The 17,519-nt window shown below is 51.6% G+C and overlaps 2 protein-coding genes and 1 long non-coding RNA gene across 5 annotated transcripts; 2 read left to right on the forward strand and 1 right to left on the reverse strand.

Moving 5' to 3' along the window:
* Positions 1–378: 378 nt before the first annotated feature.
* LOC138225467 (uncharacterized) lies at positions 379–2,601 on the reverse strand. Its single transcript, XR_011183901.1, has 2 exons — positions 2,496–2,601; positions 379–1,966 (listed from the first exon to the last, which is right to left on the reverse strand). It is a non-coding gene; the product is annotated as an uncharacterized lncRNA (long non-coding RNA).
* Positions 1,876–11,766, forward strand: scrn2 (secernin 2). 3 transcript variants are annotated; one of them, XM_069185662.1, is made up of 10 exons: positions 1,892–1,974; positions 2,114–2,278; positions 3,586–3,764; positions 4,078–4,259; positions 4,828–5,027; positions 5,229–5,444; positions 6,498–6,663; positions 6,757–6,937; positions 10,368–10,536; positions 10,853–11,766. In XM_069185662.1, exons 3-9 carry the CDS (start codon positions 3,591–3,593, stop codon positions 10,524–10,526), a joined length of 1,278 nt encoding a protein of 425 aa, XP_069041763.1. In that variant the 5' UTR covers positions 1,892–1,974; positions 2,114–2,278; positions 3,586–3,590; the 3' UTR covers positions 10,527–10,536; positions 10,853–11,766. The 3 variants fall into 3 exon arrangements, with proteins under 3 accessions (XP_069041762.1, XP_069041764.1, XP_069041763.1); XM_069185661.1 differs by lacking the exon at positions 2,114–2,278 and having other exon boundaries at positions 1,876–1,974; XM_069185663.1 differs by lacking the exon at positions 2,114–2,278 and having other exon boundaries at positions 1,885–1,974; positions 10,368–10,555.
* A 158-nt stretch (positions 11,767–11,924) lies between these two features.
* LOC102696988 (leucine-rich repeat-containing protein 46) lies at positions 11,925–17,272 on the forward strand. Its single transcript, XM_015362314.2, has 8 exons — positions 11,925–12,030; positions 12,552–12,654; positions 13,581–13,689; positions 14,459–14,505; positions 15,003–15,112; positions 15,475–15,544; positions 15,745–15,908; positions 16,344–17,272. Exons 1-8 carry the CDS (start codon positions 12,021–12,023, stop codon positions 17,003–17,005), a joined length of 1,275 nt encoding a protein of 424 aa, XP_015217800.2. The 5' UTR covers positions 11,925–12,020; the 3' UTR covers positions 17,006–17,272.
* Positions 17,273–17,519: the final 247 nt, after the last annotated feature.

The following is a 17,519-nucleotide window of genomic DNA, read 5'->3' on the forward strand; positions in this document are numbered from 1 at the left end:
TGTCTGCGCTGAGTCACCTGCTCACCTCAGAGCTGCTCTTTCTGTCAACACGTTTAATGAGCAGTGCTTCTCAGAAGGAAGCTGCTCTCACCTACACTCTCCCATCTCGCCTTTTTGTGGGAACAAGTACAGATACATAGACTATGACATCAACATGTCTATTTAAACCTGATCTGTCAGATTTGGTTTAACATGCACAGATGGTTTATATAAACCATATAAAAATGAATATAAAATGAGATTGTGAAGAAGTATTGTCTTCAGTAATTTCAGCTTTGGGATCCACCTTACTAAGTCTGAAGTCCTTAGGTTTCAGTTTTGCAATCATTCGGAGCAGTCCCTCCAGTCACGGTCCGGTGGGGTGGGGAGACCGTCCAGCACACTGAAAAAGTCTTATCTTTATTCTGTTACTAACAGTGTCAAAAGAACGCTGTGTATACATATATTTGTAGAAAAAAATAGAATTATGATAAATATAATATTATAGCACAGTGGTGGGCATTGCTGCCCTGCAGCACTGGGGCCCTGGGTACAATTCCAGACCTGGGGTGCTGTCTGTGTGGAGTTTGTATGTTCTCCCCATGTTTCCTCCTACAGTCCAAAGCCATGCTGGGGGTTAACTGGCTTCTGAAACAATTGGCCCTGGTGTGTGTTTCTGTCTGCATGTGTCTCTCATCCAGGGTGCACCCTGCCTTGCACCTGCTGCTTGCTGGCATAGGGGCTGGCTCCCCTGCAACCCTGAATTGGATAAAGCAGTTAGAAAATGGATGGATGGTAATTTATTATAATTATCACGTAGTGATGAAAAGGAATATTTCTGGCATTGAATCAGTCTATTCTTGACTGACCGAGGTACAATGGGGGTGAATTTGACTGTTGCATAAACACTACAGGAGCCTCTTTCTCTGAGAAAATGAATCAAGAAAAACGAAGTATTCAACATGCCCCTCATATCAAGACAGCAGCACGTGGGTGCCCATGATGGAGGCTGGGCTCTGGCGGTACAGTACCGCTGGTTTGTTCAAAACCAGCAATTTCTGCGCTGTTTGAAGCTACAGGAGAACAGGGCCCATCGACGCCAGGACACGACCCGTGACGACACAGACCTGCGGCATCATTGTGATCTTTACTTGCTGGACTTGAGCCCCATAGGGGAGTGTGGGGCTTCTGGGACCAGGGACCGCGCATGCTGGTCCGAGCTGTAGGGCAGGAATGGAGCTGGGTTTCACAGACATAGAAACCCAGACAGGCTGGCTGAAACGAAGCACAAACTGACCTATTTTGTATCTGTTCAATACAATGTCAATGACTCGCTCATTTTTCTGACAATAACGTTGTAAATTTGTTGCCGCTCTAAGCAATAAGTTTCTTTTGTCCTTAAACATAAAGAGCTTTACCTTTCTCTAACGGAACGCACGTCTTTGCAGACAGAACAGGCCACAATGGTGAGCGCCTGCCACCTAGTGGCCACAATGAAAGACACATAAAAAACGATTGTGTGGAGGAGAGGATCCAGAAATGTTTCACAAAACAAATGAAATGTTTTAGATTCACCGACATGTTTCTATGTAGCTTAAAATGTGTCTTCGGTATAGTGTTCATATATCACCCAGCGGTCCTTTTTACAGAGTGATTCTAGAATGTCATTTCGCTTCAGTTCGCTTCTTCAGGAAAGGATAATGTAATTAAATTAATAATTTGTATCTGAATGTGAAAAACTCTCCTGAACCTGACAATGAGCAGTCTGCTGAAGTCAGGCATAAATCGTGATGATGATGATGATAATAATAATCGTCTCCAAGCGTTCACATTTTTACCTCGCTCCTCCTGCAGCAATTCCTAACATGTCCACGGCGCGGCGCTGTATGTTTCTGTGGGCGCATCAGCTGATCCAGAATCTGCCAGATAAGCAGCGCCAGTAGCTGAGCTGCTGTGTCCGTGACAGAACGGTATTCAGCCCCGAGCTCTGCCAAGGTAAGAATTTACTGTGAACAAGCGATTAGCACAAGGACATTCATATGGGTGTGTCCACACAGCCACACCACTGATCCGAAATTCGTTTTGCTCGCCGCCTGTGGTTCCGCGTTGAATTTAATGTCAGTTTATATTCTAGGCTTGCATGCACAGCTGATACAAGGTGTAATCTCCCGGCCACAGCAATGCTACGGGCAGTGGGTAAACCCACGCAGGCCTGTCTGTTTTGACCGCTGTCTGTGGAAGGCCGCCTCGGCAGCACACGAACCAGGAACTGGGATCGATCAGATCGTAGTCTGACAAGGTTAGCGATTGTCAAACTGCCGGCAGGACACGGAGAACGTCGCAGCAGCCCAGTCACTGTTTTTTGTGTCAGACAGCAGAATATTGGACCTGCTTCGGGTATTCATGTGCAAATTACCGACTCTCACAGGCACACGCACAGTATCGTTTTTTTTAAATGATATATAGACACCTTAAATTCTGTAGATCTGAGAACGAACTCGTCCGATACGGCGCACCTGCACAGATGGTAGTCCCGGCTCCGGCGGCGCGCCTTGAAACATTTTGCCCGTGATGACTGGAGAGACGGAAGTGGCTGAGGGGTTGATCTAACGACCGGGGCAGTTTTCTGCAGCCCTCATTGGTTTTAGGCTCACGTGACTCGGGTGATCCCTTGTCAACCCTTATAACTGTAATGGAGCCGATCCTGGACCGGAATCCGGGTCTCGGCACTCGAACCGGTGGCCAGAGACACTCAGTCAGGCCTTTTCAGACCAGACCCGCTGGCATGGGAGACGGCCTTTAATCAGCTATTCCCGGGAGAAATTCTCTTTTCTGTCCTGGTCCGGGTGTGGACTGATCCTTGTGTCTCTTACTTTCCAAATGAATACATTCCTTTGAGTTCTTACACAGCTGTTACCCAACTGTGAGAGAGGTGGTCATGCATAGGTACAAAAATGACTACTATTTCATAGTGCTTGTCTAAGAATCCTGAAACTCACATTTTTTTCTTTAAACATTTAGTGGTTTTGTACTGATATTTTGTTTGAACATGTCAACAGGGGTATAAAAATTAAATCTCCAAATGCAAGTTCTCTAATTCCCAACACGGGAGTTTTGAACAGTTTGAAGTCTGAACGGAGTTTGGAACTGTATCCAATAATAAAGCAGTTAAGGCAGTTAGTCTTTTCAATAACTATCTCTTTAATATAATATATTTAATATATCTCTTTATTTGTTTGTTGGTAAGATTTTTTTTTGTGATAATTTTTCTGCTTTTTGTATGGGAGCTGTGCCCTGCTGGGTTAGACACTGGCCTCGGTGTAGAGGCGTCCTCTGGTTCTGCACTCGTCTTTGTCCTCATAAGACTGAAGTCAGGAGAGAAAACACGTCTGCTCCTCTTGCAGCCTTGCAGAGCTTTACTGCCACAGACCACAGCAGAAAGATATACAGGCCTAATTTGCAGGTCTGCAATGTTTTACTGAGACCTAGTGCAACAGTCTGTTCCAAAGAGTTTGCGGGCTCAGCGTTTGCACGTTACTGCAGTAGGGAGGGTCAGGGGTCACAGGTCGCAGGTCAGGGCGTCAGCTGCTTGTGCTGCTCTTGCAGGTGTCATGGCCGACGGTCCCGCTGCGCCACCCTGCTCCTGTGACTGTTTCGTGTCGCTGCCGCCCGGCTCGCAGCGCGATGAGGTCATTTTCGGCAAGAACTCGGACCGGCCGAGCGATGAGGTGCAGGAGGTGGTCTACTTCCCTGCCGCCTCCCACCCTCCTGGGTCAAAGGTGGAGGTGAGCAGAGTGGGGGAGGGGTTTGGGGGGCCATGCCCCTGCCGTGACATCACCAGCCCCCGTCTTGCTTGTCTGCCTGCAGGAGGGGGGTGATCCAGTGGGGACGCGAAGACCTGGACAGTCCCAGTTACTGCTGGGCCTCCTAGAGCTCTAGCACTGACTGGGAAGCAAGCTGGTGCTGTAGTGCCAGAGCTGTCCCCACTAGAGTCCCTAGGTTGCTTTTGTAAATATGAGGAGTCTCTACGGTCTTGGGATTTTTGTTACTGTTGTTATGGGCTTTGAGGGAGAGTTGTTCTCCTGTTGATGTCCACAGTGCACATACATCGAGATCCCCCAGGCAGAGTCGACCCACGCTGTGGTGCTGAGCCGGCCGGCCTGGCTGTGGGGTGCCGAGATGGGTGCCAACGAGCATGGCGTCTGCATCGGCAATGAGGCGGTATGGACCAGGGTGCCGGTCAGCGACACAGAAGCCCTGCTTGGCATGGATCTGGTCAGGTGTGTGGTCAGTGTCAACCCTGTGGGCGATTCCAGTTGGCTCTGACGCTCAGCAGGCTGATGGGGAAGAGGTGCAGTTTGCTATTGCCCAGAAGTCTGATTCCGAATGGCAGCCTCTTGTACAATAAATCAGAAATCAGACATTTTAAAAATGTACTCAGTACTTCCCAGGCTGTGGTACGAGTGCTGCAGGCAGCAGTGTGGTGAAGTGGGCGGGGTTCGAGACCCCGGTGCAGTGTGGGGGAGTGGGCGGGGTTTGAGACCCTGGGGGAGGTGCTGCTGTCCCCTGAAGCAAGGCTTAATTTAGATTGCTCAGCTGTATAAATGAGTATGAAGCCACTTTGTCACTTTGAATAAGGGTGTGAGCTAAATGTATCATATCATTTATATATCAAGACTATTGTCCTATGATCTACGGATGGTGCTTCGTGATGCACAAAACCACCAGCCAGATACGCTCAGCTATTTCTGCTCTCATGAGCCTGCTTCGTGCTGCACTATTTTTCTGCCTGGCAGGGCTGGTGGTTTTAATGTGCTGTGTTGTCTGTGCCCACTGTGTGTGCGCCAGGCTGGGCCTGGAGCGAGGGGCGTCGGCCAGGGAAGCTCTGGGTGTGATCACCGCACTCCTGGAGCAGCACGGCCAGGGGGGGCGCTGCAGGGAGGACCCGGCGCTCTTCAGCTACCACAACACCTTTCTGCTGGCTGACCGCAGCGAGGCCTGGGTCCTGGAGACAGCCGGGCGGCTGTGGGCAGCACAGAGAGTCACCGGTGAGCCCTTCGGGACTGGGAGAGGGGGTTTACCAAGATGATGTCATTCAGGGAAGTGTAGCACGTCGGCTTTATTCTTCCTAGATTTCCCTGGCAGTTTGGGTGTATTAAACCTCTCATTGTTACTTGTGACCAACGCAGTCTGTGGGTCTGCCAGAAGGGGGGAACAGCTGTCTTAGTGCGGAGTCTTGTCTCCTGCAGCCGGAGTGAAGAACATCTCCAACCAGCTGACCATCACGACGCAGGTGGACGCCGAGCACCCCGAGCTGCGCCAGGAGGCCCAGGCGCAGGGCTGGTGGAGTGGCGAGGGCGACTTCAGCTTCTCCGGCGCCTTCACCCCCGACGACCCCCCGGCCAGGATGGAGGCAGCCAAGCAGCGGTACCGCGGCGGGACAGAGCTGCTGAGACAGAGGGAGGGTGAGAGCTGGGGCCCAGCTGCAGGCTGGGCGGGATCGGGGCGTCCTCCTCGGAGAGCGATAGGAGAGGTGTGGGGGTACAGGGGGTACATGGACAGGGCGGCCCCAGTGCTGAGCAGACGGGGGGGTGGGGGGGTTTGACACCAGAGCTGCTTGTTTCTGTCTCCCAGGCTGCCGTCCCTTACTCACTCGGATTCATTGGCAGACAACCACAAGGGGGCGCCTCACCTTTCAGGGTTACAGTAGATATCAAAAGTCTACACATCCTTATTGAACTTGCAGCTTTACCTTATGTAAAGGCTGAAATCAAGACAACTCCTGTCAGACCTTCTTTCACCTTTAATATGATCTTTTTACCAAGAATATTTAAGTGAAAATCAAATGTATCATTTTTAGGCACAAAATAAAAACCTTTCAATGCTTTGGTTGCATAAATGAGCACACACTTTATCTAACACTTCACGGAAGCACCTTTTGCTTTGATTACAGCAGTGAGTCTGTTTGGACAGGTCGCTATCAACTCAGCACACATGGGTTTTTCAGTTTTATCCCACTCTTCTCCGCAAAAGAGCTCGAATTCAGTCAAATTGCATGGGGATTTCCTACGCAGAGCCCACATACACACAATTTATTTTTAATTATTTTTTGCTAAAAATGATCCATTTGTTTTTCACTGAAATATTGTTGGTTACAATATCTCATTAAAAGTGAACAAAAACAAAACCCGAAATTTCAACAAGGGTGTAGAGACTTTTGATCTGCACTGTGTATGAAGGGAGGTCCCTTATGCTTACCAAGTGTACTATTTCATTGTGTCGAGTCATGCTGTGACTGTACTGCAGCCTCTGATGCTGCAGGGTTTCAAGCTTCTTTTAACAACCTCCATGCTTATAGACCTGGAAACCATCGAGACTTGATTCCGCTGGGCTGTGAAGAGCTCGGGCCGAATGAGGACCAGAGGCAGCTGGTGTCTGGGGCTGCAGTGAATTTCACTGATCTGTGCTCTGCTGTTGCTCGGCAGGCAGTGAATCTGTGGGCTGTCTCTCTGTTCCAGGCTCTGTGACAGCTGGCGCCATGATGGAGATCCTGAGGGACCGGCCTAGTGGGATCTGCATGGACTCGGGGGGTTTTCGCACCACAGGCAGCATGGTGTCCATTCTGCCCCGGGACCCCCGGCGCCCCTGCGTGCACTTCTTCACCGCGACCCCCGATCCCTCCAGGTCAGTGCGAAGGGCCGGCATCTTTCAGGGCGTCTTGTTCTTGACTGAACGGGAAGACGGTAGAGCCTTAACGATCCCCTAACACCCCGACAGGTCTGTGTTCAAGCCCTTTATCTTCACCGAGGCTGTGACCCCTGTGCCGCGGGTCAGCTCTCCACAATTTGGTGCTGCCGACCCGGCCAGGACTCAACCCCGCTTCCAGAGCCGAGTGGACAGGAGGCACGAGCTGTACCGAGCACACGAGGCAGCTCTGTCTGCCATAGAGGCCGACCCGGTGAGGAGCGGGATGTGTGTTCTGTGGTGCTGGGGGTGAGAGAGGAGCAGTGTGTGTGTTCTGTGGTGCTGGGGGTGAGAGGGTGAGAGAGGAGCAGTGTGTGTGTTCTGTGGTGCTGGGGGTGAGAGGGTGAGAGAGGAGCAGTGTGTGTGTTCTGTGGTGCTGGGGGTGAGAGAGGAGCAGTGTGTGTGTTCTGTGTGCTGGGGGTGAGAGAGGAGCAGTGTGTGTGTTCTGTGGCGCTGGGGGTGAGAGAGGAGCAGTGTGTGTGTTCTGTGGCGCTGGGGGTGAGAGAGGAGCAGTGTGTGTGTGTTCTGTGGCGCTGGGGGTGAGAGGGTGAGAGAGGAGCAGTGTGTGTGTTCTGTGTGCTGGGGGTGAGAGAGGAGCAGTGTGTGTGTTCTGTGTGCTGGGGGTGAGAAGGTGAGAGAGGAGCAGTGTGTGTGTTCTGTGGCGCTGGGGGTGAGAGGGTGAGAGAGGAGCAGTGTGTGTGTTCTGTGTGCTGGGGGTGAGAGAGGAGCAGTGTGTGTGTTCTGTGTGCTGGGGGTGAGAGAGGAGCAGTGTGTGTGTTCTGTGTGCTGGGGGTGAGAGAGGAGCAGTGTGTGTGTTCTGTGGCGCTGGGGGTGAGAGAGGAGCAGTGTGTGTGTTCTGTGGCGCTGGGGGTGAGAGAGGAGCAGTGTGTGTGTTCTGTGGTGCTGGGGGTGAGAGAGGAGCAGTGTGTGTGTTCTGTGTGCTGGGGGTGAGAGAGGAGCAGTGTGTGTGTTCTGTGGTGCTGGGGGTGAGAGGGTGAGAGAGGAGCAGTGTGTGTGTGTTCTGTGGTGCTGGGGGTGAAAGAGGAGCAGTGTGTGTGTTCTGTGGTGCTGGGGGTGAGAGGGTGAGAGAGGAGCAGTGTGTGTGTTCTGTGGCGCTGGGGGTGAAAGAGGAGCAGTGTGTGTGTTCTGTGGGGCTGGGGGTGAGAGGGTGAGAGAGGAGCAGTGTGTGTGTTCTGTGGGGCTGGGGGTGAGAGAGGAGCAGTGTGTGTGTTCTGTGTGCTGGGGGTGAGAGAGGAGCAGTGTGTGTGTTCTGTGTGCTGGGGGTGAGAGAGGAGCAGTGTGTGTGTTCTGTGTGCTGGGGGTGAGAGAGGAGCAGTGTGTGTGTTCTGTGTGCTGGGGGTGAGAGAGGAGCAGTGTGTGTGTTCTGTGTGCTGGGGGTGAGAGAGGAGCAGTGTGTGTGTTCTGTGTGCTGGGGGTGAGAGGGTGAGAGAGGAGCAGTGTGTGTGTTCTGTGTGCTGGGGGTGAGAGAGGAGCAGTGTGTGTGTTCTGTGTGCTGGGGGTGAGAGAGGAGCAGTGTGTGTGTTCTGTGTGCTGGGGGTGAGAGAGGAGCAGTGTGTGTGTTCTGTGTGCTGGGGGTGAGAGAGGAGCAGTGTGTGTGTTCTGTGTGCTGGGGGTGAGAGAGGAGCAGTGTGTGTGTTCTGTGTGCTGGGGGTGAGAGAGGAGCAGTGTGTGTGTTCTGTGGCGCTGGGGGTGAGAGAGGAGCAGTGTGTGTGTTCTGTGTGCTGGGGGTGAGAGAGGAGCAGTGTGTGTGTTCTGTGGCGCTGGGGGTGAGAGAGGAGCAGTGTGTGTGTTCTGTGGCGCTGGGGGTGAGAGAGGAGCAGTGTGTGTGTTCTGTGTGCTGGGGGTGAGAGAGGAGCAGTGTGTGTGTTCTGTGTGCTGGGGGTGAGAGGAGCAGTGTGTGTGTTCTGTGTGCTGGGGGTGAGAGGAGCAGTGTGTGTGTTCTGTGTGCTGGGGGTGAGAGAGGAGCAATGTGTGTGTTCTGTGGCGCTGGGGGTGAGAGAGGAGCAGTGTGTGTGTTCTGTGTGCTGGGGGTGAGAGAGGAGCAGTGTGTGTGTTCTGTGGCGCTGGGGGTGAGAGGGTGAGAGAGGAGCAGTGTGTGTGTTCTGTGGTGCTGGGGGTGAGAGGGTGAGAGAGGAGCAGTGTGTGTGTTCTGTGTGCTGGGGGTGAGAGAGGAGCAGTGTGTGTGTTCTGTGGTGCTGGGGGTGAGAGAGGAGCAGTGTGTGTGTTCTGTGTGCTGGGGGTGAGAGAGGAGCAGTGTGTGTGTTCTGTGTGCTGGGGGTGAGAGGAGCAGTGTGTGTGTTCTGTGTGCTGGGGGTGAGAGAGGAGCAGTGTGTGTGTTCTGTGTGCTGGGGGTGAGAGAGGAGCAATGTGTGTGTTCTGTGGCGCTGGGGGTGAGAGAGGAGCAGTGTGTGTGTTCTGTGTGCTGGGGGTGAGAGAGGAGCAGTGTGTGTGTTCTGTGGCGCTGGGGGTGAGAGGGTGAGAGAGGAGCAGTGTGTGTGTTCTGTGGTGCTGGGGGTGAGAGGGTGAGAGAGGAGCAGTGTGTGTGTTCTGTGTGCTGGGGGTGAGAGAGGAGCAGTGTGTGTGTTCTGTGGTGCTGGGGGTGAGAGAGGAGCAGTGTGTGTGTTCTGTGGCGCTGGGGGTGAGAGGGTGAGAGAGGAGCAGTGTGTGTGTTCTGTGGCGCTGGGGGTGAGAGGGTGAGAGAGGAGCAGTGTGTGTGTTCTGTGGCGCTGGGGGTGAGAGAGGAGCAGTGTGTGTGTTCTGTGGCGCTGGGGGTGAGAGAGGAGCAGTGTGTGTGTTCTGTGGCGCTGGGGGTGAGAGGGTGAGAGAGGAGCAGTGTGTGTGTTCTGTGTGCTGGGGGTGAGAGAGGAGCAGTGTGTGTGTTCTGTGGTGCTGGGGGTGAGAGGGTGAGAGAGGAGCAGTGTGTGTGTTCTGTGGGGCTGGGGGTGAGAGAGGAGCAGTGTGTGTGTTCTGTGTGCTGGGGGTGAGAGAGGAGCAGTGTGTGTGTTCTGTGTGCTGGGGGTGAGAGAGGAGCAGTGTGTGTGTTCTGTGTGCTGGGGGTGAGAGAGGAGCAGTGTGTGTGTTCTGTGTGCTGGGGGTGAGAGAGGAGCAGTGTGTGTGTTCTGTGGCGCTGGGGGTGAGAGAGGAGCAGTGTGTGTGTTCTGTGGTGCTGGGGGTGAGAGAGGAGCAGTGTGTGTGTTCTGTGGCGCTGGGGGTGAGAGAGGAGCAGTGTGTGTGTGTTCTGTGGTGCTGGGGGTGAGAGAGGAGCAGTGTGTGTGTTCTGTGGTGCTGGGGGTGAGAGAGGAGCAGTGTGTGTGTTCTGTGGCGCTGGGGGTGAGAGGGTGAGAGAGGAGCAGTGTGTGTGTTCTGTGGCGCTGGGGGTGAGAGGGTGAGAGAGGAGCAGTGTGTGTGTTCTGTGGCGCTGGGGGTGAGAGAGGAGCAGTGTGTGTGTTCTGTGGCGCTGGGGGTGAGAGAGGAGCAGTGTGTGTGTTCTGTGTGCTGGGGGTGAGAGAGGAGCAGTGTGTGTGTTCTGCTGTGCTGGGGGCGAGAGGGATGTTGATGTCTGCCTCTCTCTCTTGTGCTGGGGGCGAGAGGGATGTTGATGTCTGCCTCTCTCTCTCTGGCAGGACTGGGGTTCTCAGCTTCAGGAGACCCTGCGTGATCTGGAGCAGCAGGGCCTCAGTGACATCACCATGATACTGCAGGAGGGGGGCGGACTGGGGGAGGAGGAGCTGGGCGATCTGTTCTTCGACTGTGTGGACACCGAGATGAAGTTCTACCAGTGAGGGGGCGCAGGTACAGTCCAGCAGCGCAGGTGATACCACCTGTCACCCCTCCTGTTCTCTCTAAGGGAGTAGTTTTAAAGCTGGACAGGGCTCCCTTAACTTGCATGAGGTGTTCTGACATTGAACTATGTTATACTGGAAAATATGAAAGTCTAGGAACACCAAATAGTAAAACTATGGGGAAACTTGCCTCAAATCAATTGCCTGAAATCACTATTATAAAACTGAAAGAAAACGAATGCAGATAGTTCTAGACAGAGCAAGATCTGCAATGTGCTGTTGGCTGTTGCAGCTTTTCCAGCTGTTATTATTTTATTCTCTTTCAGTGCCCCCTGATGGAGTATTACAGCCCTGCAGCTCTGGGACACGGACTTCAGACAGCACCATTGATCCACAGCCTGAATAGCATTCCCAGTACATACACAATTACCAGCACAGCCAAGCAGATACAGTTAGAGGCAGGGGTAGAATCTTCTTATCCAGTGCAGCAAGCAGAAGCCTGTTTCTAAGTATTAGCAATTAACAGCATCAAAAGGACCCAGCGAATGCAAGCCTGTCTTTTAATATGATACATCTGTTGTGGATATTTAATACACCTGTAGCATATGGCTGAGGTGTAGGATGTGTGATTCTTGCTCAGTGGGTAACAATCTGATACCTTTTCAGATCTAGAATTTGGGGGTTTTCTTTTCCCCTATAAACAGTCTCTCTGTAGCCACACTGTTGTCACCACCTGTCCCCGAGAAGCAGGAGCACTGACGGGCAGGGAGATCGGTGCTTCTGCTGGCCTGCTGCATCACTCAAGCTCCATCCCATCCAGAGTAATACAAAACTCTGGGGATAAGAAAATGTGAAATGCCACCAAGAACATCGTGGGTGGAGAGTTATTCCAGCACAGAGGTGTGTTCATATAGGTCTGACTGGCTCCCCCTGCTGGTGGTGCTGTTGTGCAACTTGTGCATCGTGCTTCACTTTTCTGTATCAACACATTGCTGTGCAAAATATGAAACACAGGGTTCCAGAGACCTAACAGTGTGTCCTAAGGTTTCCAGTCCTTAACATCACGTCTAGGCTTCTTCATCAAGAAAACAACCATGTGAACTTTAATCCTGAGCATTGTGATGTGTCAGTGGTAGTCTGCAGTGTGTAGTTAATTCATTTGCTCTGCCCTGCTGTCCAGGCAACATCCCTAGTTGGAACATCTGTGCAACAAACAAATAAAGTACAGCTTGTGCAAGAAGCAACGTGTGTCTGTCTTCATGTCAGGTTCATGTCAGGCAGGGGGAACAGCTTTCTTGACCACAGTGCCTGATGTTCCCCAACTCTTTTACAATCCATTTTTCTGTCCATCCCCTGGACCTGCCGAGCCACACGGTGGCGCTGCTGTTTTTTCTCAAGGTGTGGAATCTATCTGAACGTTAAGCGCTCCGACCTGTATCCTAGCAACCGGAGCATTTAGGCCTGCGGCTTCTTCACAGACACCAGCCACCCGTCATGGAAGGAGGTATGATATAATAGTTTTATTTTCTCGTTAAGTGTGTAATTAAGAGTTGTGCAAGGCGGAGTCGATACATGAACATACTTCTGGAAACGTCTACAGCTCAGAACACAGAAACCTGATACAAGCATGTTTTATAACTAAAGTTCTTTTTTTTGCTTGACGTAAGAGAAATATCACTTAGCCTAGTTTTATGATAACAGTCGAACACTCTGTATATACTTATAAAATAAATGCAAAACTAACGGATGTCGTTCAGTGTGAAAGCACACAGGCTCTGTGCATCTGTGACTTTTCCATATAAACTGTAAGAATCGATGACAGTGCGTTTCCCGAGAGATGAGGCAGGGGTGGCTTTCGCAGCACAGGGGCATTTCGGAAGGAGCTACAAATTTCCGAGGGGATGCCGAGTTGGACACGACGCCGGAATCTACTTTATTTCCAGACATGATAGGGCTTGTTTTAGTAAGTGCAGCACAGGGATACCGGATCTCAGGGAGCCTCGCAGTGACTCTCAGTCCCCGCAGATCGCAGCGGGAGAGAAGCGGACAAGCAGGTCTACATATCGGCGGCTCTGATCGCCGAGCGCCACCTGGGCGAGCGCCCGGCCCCCCGCTGCAGCCGGGACCTGTGAGTACAGCGCCTCCGCCAGGGGGCGGCAGAGAGCCGCTTCTCTGGCCACGACGAAATGTTCTTACTTTTTATTCTAATGAAAACGTCTGAAAAGGAAACTTAGAAAATATACATTTTTTCTTTTGAAAAACTCAACTAAATATAGTTATTTTTATTTTTTTGGTGATTTTTTAAATGTATAATATAATTTTATCATGTACTATTTAGGAAACACAGAAGTTGTCCAACACCAGAATTCTTTTGTTTATAATCTTATATATAATCAGTCTATAATACACAACAGAAGCATAAAGAAAGTGGGGGAAAGCTGTAGAAAAATGACTTTAAAACCAAAAGTAACATTAAGTTGTTAATCAGAAACGTAAGTGAAAAGACAGGTGTTTAATAAAGTGTAGTGGGCAAATGTGCTGTGCACAGGACACTCTGGGTGGAGTCTGGTCTTCATCGTAGTAAGATGGTCTCATTTGTAAGATCGAAGATAAGGAAGTGGACTATGCTCCAGTAATAAATCAATAAAATGATCAAAACTTGCCCATTCAGGCAACTATAGCAAAAAACAACAAATCGAAACATTTATTTTCTGTTTGTATGTGCAGGTTGTAATAGAGTCGGTGTAGACCGCACTGTGGAACAGAGTCTGGCAGGTATCTGCCATTGCACATGCGATCTCTACAAAACGTTTAGAACAGTCTTCCAAGATAAATCCATTTCAGATATACAAATGTGATGCCCAGGCCAAAAGAAACACAGATCCAACCATCTGGGAAGACTCTCTGTGCACACCTGCTTCTGTCTGAGGACTGTGCTGTGTACTGGAACAGCTCACAGCTTCCCATCTTGTGGAGAAGAGATATTGTTCCATAAGGAAATATGAGGCAGCATGACTGCAGCAACACTGCAGTGACAGCTTGGCTGTGTTTCAGGATGGAGGCTTTGCAAGACCTGGAGACAGTGCGCCTGGACAGGGAGAGCATCAGTGCCATTGGGAACCTGGAGTGCTTGGGGCTCGTGCGTAGCCTGTACCTGCAGCAGGTGAGGGGCTGGGGCATGGCCTGTACCTGCAGCAGGTGAGGGGCTGGGGCATGGCCTGTACCTGCAGCAGGTGAGGGGCGGTGACGTGGCCTGTACCTGCAGCAGGTGAGGGGCGGTGACGTGGCCTCTACCTGCAGCAGGTGAGGGGCGGTGATGTGGCCTCTACCTGCAGCAGGTGAGGGGCTGGGGCGTGGCCTGTACCTGCAGCAGGTGAGGGGCTGGGGCGTGGCCTGTACCTGCAGCAGGTGAGGGGCGGTGACGTGGCCTGTACCTGCAGCAGGTGAGGGGCTGGGGCATGGCCTGTACCTGCAGCAGGTGAGGGGCGGTGACGTGGCCTCTACCTGCAGCAGATGAGGGACGGTGACGTGGCCTCTACCTGCAGCAGGTGAGGGGCTGGGGCGTGGCCTGTACCTCTGCAGTGAGGCTTGGGTCTCCTGTCTTCCGGGACTTCCCCTGGATGAACATCTGTTTCCAGTCTAGGAGCCAGCAAGGGTCGCAGGAGAGTCATAAAAATCCCTGGCCTACTTATTCCACCCCACCCATCCATCACCACTGGGGGAATCCCAGTCACAGTAACTGGGCTTGCACAATGTAGTATCAGGAGCACTGTACCAGTGCTGTCAAACACTGCCAAATACCTTACAGTACCATCAGTGAAACGCCACCTGGTCCTTACTAGACCTCATCTCAGTGTTCTGTTTTGGAAACAGTCTCTTCCAATACTACTGCATTAGGTGGGACAGAATAATAATTGGTGTTTGTTTTGCAGAACAATATAAAGAAAATTGAAAACTTGGACTGTTTGTCTAGTTTAAGGTAAGAGTTTATTGGTGGTGCCTTTCATTAGCATTGTAGGAGAATGTTAGTGGGCAGCACTGTCCGTCTGTGGCTCTGGAAGGAAAATATACTCTATGTATTAACAACAAACATGGCCTCTGATAACTTTCAGGAAATGGCTAGATGAAGGCAGCATACTGGGGCTACTAATAAGCAGAAGAGTGAGATAGGCCAAATAGTCACCTTTCTTAGATACTTCTATACAAGTTAAAAACATCAGATCAGAATGAGATGTTTATCATACACACATCAGTAAATTCTTTACCATAGAACATTGCTAAGACTCATTGCTGGAGAAATCAAAGTTTAAGGCTGTTTATATTTTCCTGTTTTAAGAGAGATCTCCTGCCCTTTTGATCAGCACAAGCACAGACATGTTAAGCTGATGAACATTTGTCAAGGCCGTGCTAGTAGGACATCCATTACAAACAGCAGAAAGTTCATCACGCAGACAGAACTTGTTCTCGTTCCTCCAGGTTTCTCACCCTTGCTGGCAACAAAATCACAAGGATAGAAAATCTTCAGTGTCTGAAGAGGCTGGGCTTCCTCGACCTCTCCGACAACCTCATCCAGCACTTGGACCTGGGTAAGGAGAGGAGAGGTTTCTGGCACAGGCTGGCGGAAGTTGATAAAGGGGCAGGTCCCCCTTGAGGTCTGGTGATCTCCCCTTTGGGGCAGAGCCATCCTGCCATGCAGCTCCAGCCCTTTGGTACAGTACCTGACTTCACAGCTGCAAGACCCTTAGTCTTCAAATTATGGTGGTGTATTGTATTTTGGAACTTTGCATTCACTTCTGTTGTTCTGCTAAAAGCTTTACTGAAAAAAAAAACAGTCCTTGAATAAGGGCCCTCAATCCCTCTGGTGCCAAGTTGGGGCCTCTGATAAAAGCCTTTGGCTGCCTGCACTTCCTTTAGTTATCCCATGCCTGTCTTTGGTCTGCCCCTACAGACGGCCTGCCCCAGAGCCTGCTGATCCTGAGCCTAAGGGGCAATCCCTGTGTGGAGCACAGCGGCTACCGGTAAGCCTGGAGTGATGATGGAGATGCACACCCTTGTCTCGGTCTGGTCTCATTGGTGGCAGATCTACACACACAACACACGCTAGTCAGCACACGTCTCTGTTAAGGAAACTTCAGATCCCTTTCATTATTGCTGGTGGCTTGTCTCAACCCTAGCTGTGCCAGTGAGCCCTCGGTATCTCGGTTCTGTCGGTCTGTAGGGCAGCTGTGAGGGCTGGGCTGCCGAACCTGAAGGAGCTGGACGGGCAGGAGGTCCCGGGACAGACGGGCATCGAGGAGGACAGCAGTGACCTTGAGGGTGAAGAGGAGGAGGAGGAGGAAGATTACTGCAGTCTCACTCCTTGGTCCCTGGACAGCATACACGGTGAGGCACATGTTCCCCTCCTCCCCAGCAGTGAACCCATCCTGATTAATCAAGCGACACTCTGCCTTTTAAAATGATTTAACCCTCTCTTTATAATACTGTTTTGCCATTTACAGCATCCTCATTTAAATCCCTTGAATGCTTTTTTATTATTCATAGCTGGAAGTTTATGGACACATAAAAAGACGAATGCAAATCTAAAGGGCCAGTTTGTAAGATACTCAAGCCACATTAAGCCACACAACCATGCTTGTTTTTAAGTTTTAATACAGTCATATATATTAATGTGAACTCAAGACTAGGATATTTTAGTAATTTATTTAGTTCATAAGATAAAAAATAAATGAGTAAATCTACTGCACAGAGCAAAGGATGTGTTTTGGCCGCTCGGGCTCCCTCAGCGGGCTGCTCGAGTCGCGTGTGTGTGTTGTGCAGAGTTCTTCCGGGCGCTGCGGGAGGATATGGCCCGTCGGTCCCGGGGCCGAGTGAGCTGGGCAGCCTCGGAGCATGAGGACCGGCTGCAGGAGCTCCTGGCCCTGAGGAGCAGTGAGGCCACCCCTCCACCCGCAGCCGCAGCCCCCCCAGAGCCGGTGGCCACGCTTGCTGCCAGTCAGCACAGCCAGAGCCCAGGCAGCGAGGACGCCAGCAGGAAGAAGTCCACTCCTCCCCTGCAGCCCCCTCGGGGGAGGAAAGACAGGCTGAGCACCACGAAGAGGACACCCAGCTGCACTCGGACTCCTGCGACAAGGTCAAGCAGCGCAGCAGCAGGCCCTGCCAACACAGCTCCACCCAGGCTGGGCAACACCGCTGCTGAAGCCAGCACAAGAACCAAAAGCATCCCCCCAAACAGAGTGGCTGCTAGCGGACACGCAAGCCCCGCTCCAGGAGTAGGAAAGGCAGGAGGAGGCGCTAGAGCAGGCATCGCCAAAGCGAGCAGGATGTCTGACAGCACCAAGAAACAGAGCACACCGAGTGCTGGAACAACCAGGAAACAGAAGAGCCCAGGGCTCAGTCTGCTCTCTAACATAGCAGTCCCGACCAGCCGACAGATGCTCAGGGGCAGATCCAGCCAGGGGACAGAAGGGACGTTGCTCTGAAACAGGATTTTACTGGAGACTTCAGAGAAATCTAAGGTTTACATTGTTTTACACAAGTATGGATATCAGTTTGTGCTGCCTCAATGTCCTGCCTTAAAGATGGTGCATCACTGTTATCTATTTCAAATTCCCGGGATTGGTCATAATCCCTTATGGCTCTTTGTATTATTTATCATGCAGATGTTGCAATGAAATGAAACCCCTTTTCTTCCCACTGATATTCCTCTCCTCATTAAACTCCACCACTTGCAGGCTGGACTTTTTTTCCTTCTTCGTCCTTGTCCTCTGTTCCATTATCCTTCCTCTTCTTCCCGCCACCCCTGCCAACTCCAACTGCCCCCTGTGTCACCCTGACCTCTGCAGCGCTGCCCCTCTACCCCAGCGCCTGCACTGGCCTGTCACCGTACACATCAGAGGCACAACTGCAGTTTTCGCCCAGCGCTGGCTCAACCGCTGCGCTCTTGCCTGTCTTCAGTTTCTTTACTCTCCTTCACCTCCTCCCAGCCACAGAAGG

This window comes from Lepisosteus oculatus, chromosome 28 (assembly GCF_040954835.1).
Source record: "Lepisosteus oculatus isolate fLepOcu1 chromosome 28, fLepOcu1.hap2, whole genome shotgun sequence".
In the NCBI taxonomy this organism is placed as follows: Eukaryota; Metazoa; Chordata; class Actinopteri; order Semionotiformes; family Lepisosteidae; genus Lepisosteus; species Lepisosteus oculatus.